The 3988-nt window shown below is 40.0% G+C and overlaps 1 protein-coding gene across 1 annotated transcript in view; it reads right to left on the reverse strand.

Moving 5' to 3' along the window:
• Positions 1-2680, reverse strand: part of LOC111650822 (V-set domain-containing T-cell activation inhibitor 1-like) — a gene marked incomplete at its 3' end in the record, with an annotated part of 3111 nt that extends 431 nt beyond the window's left edge. The window contains exons 1-3 of the mRNA XM_087172470.1: positions 2422-2680; positions 718-1041; positions 518-607 (exon numbers count right to left, since the gene is read on the reverse strand). Coding sequence (XP_087028596.1) covers positions 518-607; positions 718-1041; positions 2422-2479 — 472 coding nt within the window. The remainder of the gene's footprint in view (positions 1-517; positions 608-717; positions 1042-2421) is intronic.
• Between the last annotated feature and the right edge of the window lie 1308 nt (positions 2681-3988).

The raw sequence follows: 3988 nt of genomic DNA on the forward strand, positions 1-3988 counted from the left end.
CCAGTCTACGTGAATGGTCATGTATGTGTTTCAGGTGTGTTAGTGTGGACGGAGATTGTTTTGGTTTTGAAAACGCTGTTTTCAAAAGAAAAGGTAGTCGTGTGGACGTAGTCTCACTGTGATGATGTCAACAATGACTCAGGCCCGGTTCTAGACAGATGTTGACTGGTCACTAACTGGCAGACCTCAAGGCTCGTTACTGGGGAACACTGAATTTATGACTGTAAGCTATAACGTGCACTGTTTTATACCATCTAAAACTAAAGCCATAGAATCTAATAAAGCCATAATGTACTTCATTATAAACCCTCCCCCACCCTAAACTTTATTTATGTCCAATTGTTTATTCTTACCTGAACTGGTATATTTAAAATAAGCTACCTGCCTTAATCCAGTTTATTTTCTAGTCTCCTAATGTATTTCATATTTAAATGGGACAATACAATATCATTGGCAATGTCAGTTTTAACCAACTATTAGAACCTTGCTTGGTAAAAACTAGGACTCAGATATTTACTTGTGTCGTCTGGCTCGGTCAGGTCTTCAGGCGGAGGTCTGGTTGTGTTGGAATCACCTTGTTGTGCTCTGTTTGTTTGGCCTTTTCGACCTGTTTCAAATGAGACACAAATACTGAACCAAAGTACTTTAACTTACTTAAACATGACAAACAACAGCTGAGTTCTGACACAAGTTCAGCACTAACTTCAGTGTGCTTACCAACTGTGAGGGTAAAGTAACAAGAGGCGCCCTGAAGTCGAACGTAGCATCTGTATCCTCCAGCATCAGACGGCCGCACAGAGGAGAGCTGCAGCGTCACGTTTCCTCTGCTCAAGCCTTCATGGAAGAGAAGCGTCCTGTTTCTAAACTCTTCCTTCTGGGCGTCAGCTTGATCTTGTCTACGAATGTAAAGGTGGACAACATTCGAGCTGCCGTCTTTACTCCACTTCACAGGTGAACCTGACACGTTGACTTGATGATCCAGGTGACACTGGAAAAAGACGCTGCCGCCTTCTTCTGCCTCCATCGTCTGATTTACAGAGGCTGCTGGGAAAATAAACTTCATATTTAGTCCAATAACCTGAATAACTAACTTCCAAAAACAGACATTTTTAATACGTTAACGATCTTAGTTTGCATCGTTTTTAAATGGTGCAACAAATCTTCAAGTGTCCTCGTGCTGCTTCCAAAACTTACAGAGCAGCTTCCTAGAAAGTGATTTTTTCTTTACTAAACAACACCTAGAAACACAGAACAACACCTGTAAACAGGTAACATCACCTGTAAACAGGGAACATCACCTGTAAACAGGGAACATCACCTGTAAACACAGAACACCTGTAAACAGAGAACACCTGTAAACACAGAACAACACCTGTAAACAGAGAACACCTGTAAACAGAGAACAACACCTGTAAACACAGAACACCAACACCTGTAAACACAGAACAACACCAACACCTGTAAACACAGAACAACACCAACACCTGTAAACACAGAACAACACCTGTAAACACAGAACAACACCAACACCTGTAAACACAGAACAACACCTGTAAACAGGGAACAACACCTGTAAACACAGAACCACAGGACCAAGTAGCAGTGGTCCTACAGCAGCAGCACATAAACTAACTGTTGGCAGCTGGTAAGAAACAGACCACATCTCTAATACAGAGGAGGTGAGCGGTGGATAAGGACCATGAGACTGAACTGGTCCGGACCACAAGGACAACTGGTTCCGACAGACAGATCATCACACAAATTTAAAATATACTACAAAAGAACATTTCATTGACAAATTATGACTTTTCGTGTATAATTGTGAATAATAATAACACAACAACAGTCATATCTTCATTAATAGTCATTTATTAATAAAAAACCTCGGATAAAATTTTGATTATAAAACTATATCTTCTTTGCTAAAACTTCGCAGAAGAAGTGAGTTCCTTTTTTAGGATGGTTAAACGTGACGTTGTAATAGTTACACAGCGGCCATTAGCTGCACGACTAAAGTTAACGGTGAACCACGTGACCAAAGGAGAGAGGAAGATGCGAACAGAGGTGTGCGGTTGATTAGCAAAATGCTACAGACTGAGCAACCGGTCCGGACCACAAGGACCACGACGCAGACCGCACACTAACTGGTAATAACTAGCGAACAGAACACTGATCCTGATACAACCTCTGCTGCCGCGCGGGCTTTTACAGCATTCAGCACGCGACAGCGAATCTGTATCAAACAGGTTGATTTAACTGTTCGATCAGTCAGAGGCTGCAGTCTGTTCCTGTGGCGGTAAATACCGACAGATATCGTTCTGTTAGAATCAATGAGGGCGAGTTAAACAAGAACCTCTGTGACTGTTCTAGAACGTCACTCTCAGCAACAATGTATCAAAGAACAACGGAGCTGCAACTCACCGGTGACGCGTCCAGCGACGAAGAAAAGACTCAGGAAAATAAAAAGTTTCATTTTCATTCACAGCGAAGCTTCTGAAGATCTGCCGGCTTCAGAGTGACGGGAACCAGCACAGAGGAAAAACACCGACTACAGAACACACCCCCTTTTTTGAACTGTCCCTCCTTTTTACCCATGTGTGATCCAAAGATGCTCTGAAAGAACGATGTGCTGCAACAAGTTGTAACGTTGCAACGTGACGTTCTTGTATTTTACAAAGGATGCAAACAAGTACGCCTAAGTAAGTAAAATATTAGCTACTGTACTGCTGCTGTCACATTGTATATCAGCTGACCACGCCCACTTTGGAGACAGAAAGCGTTTACAATTTCACTGGCGCAGTGGGTGATCTTTCTATAAATAGAGCATCTTTTTAGGCATAATGAGTAATGCTCCCTTCCTGCAAGTGAAGGAACATTTAGTGCATGTTATTCCCCCACAGTCCTCCCACCTTTACTGTCGCTACTGAATAATATAATAATAATAATAATAATAATAATAATAATATTATAATTACATGAAAATGCACAAAAGAAAAACATCTGAGGGAAAAAAGTTCTTTCTTTCTCTAATTTTTGATATGTTGTAAAATATTAGATACATGTTTTGGGTTGGAGACAAAAAAAATCTGAAGATCTGGACAAATTAAACCAAAACCATCCTGATTGGATAAATATTTTAATGATGTTAGTGATAGAGATAATAAAAACAGATCTTATTAATTATTTCTTTACAGGTTAAAAGAGCTTTATACAGTGCATACACACACACAACAGGAAATACAGCTTAGTTTAATTTCTAATGCACACAGCGGATCAGTCATCAGGAAGTTTGTTTCAGAAAACTGCTCGGAGAACATTAATTTTCAGCAAGTTGCTCTAGGAGATTAAAGCACTGAAAACTTTCTGAAATTTTCTGAACATTCAGCACTGTCAATAAATAATGTGTGAGGCTTTAGACACGAGGCTCCGATCAGTGAGGAATCATGTCTAATGATCAGTTATTGATCATATTGTGGATGATATGATATTTCAGAGAGAGGATGACGGCAGTGAAGCTGAAATACTTTTAAAAACATTTAAAAGTGAGATTTACTACATATTGAAATACAGTCATTAAATGATGTTGAGCAAAATGTAAAATAGATAATCAAAATGTTTTTTGCTCTTTCAACCGCAAATCGTCAAATTCATGAGGCTGTTTTCATCTTCAGAGCAGCAGAACTTTGTCCCTCATCAGGTTACAGCTGAATAAATATATGTACAATATGAATAACAACATTTATATTTGGTTGAATTTCAGACTCTTTCACTTCTGCTCACATTCATGGTTCTGGATTAAAACTGGTTGATCATGTCAGAGCGGATTGAATCGACCGATCAGCTGATGGGAACCGAATACTCAAGAGTTCCTGTTGTTAACCAGGAGCTTGGATGGATTCTCTGTCTGGGTCCAGGTCAAGGGCGTAACCATGGTATAGACATTGGGGGGGTCCAAATGAGAGCCCTCCCCCAGAATTTTTTTTTTTTT

Source organism: Seriola lalandi, unplaced genomic scaffold, assembly GCF_002814215.2.
Source record: "Seriola lalandi dorsalis isolate HSWRI2012SDOR001 ecotype SW California unplaced genomic scaffold, Sedor1 jcf7180002052949, whole genome shotgun sequence".
NCBI classification, from domain to species: domain Eukaryota; kingdom Metazoa; phylum Chordata; class Actinopteri; order Carangiformes; family Carangidae; genus Seriola; species Seriola lalandi.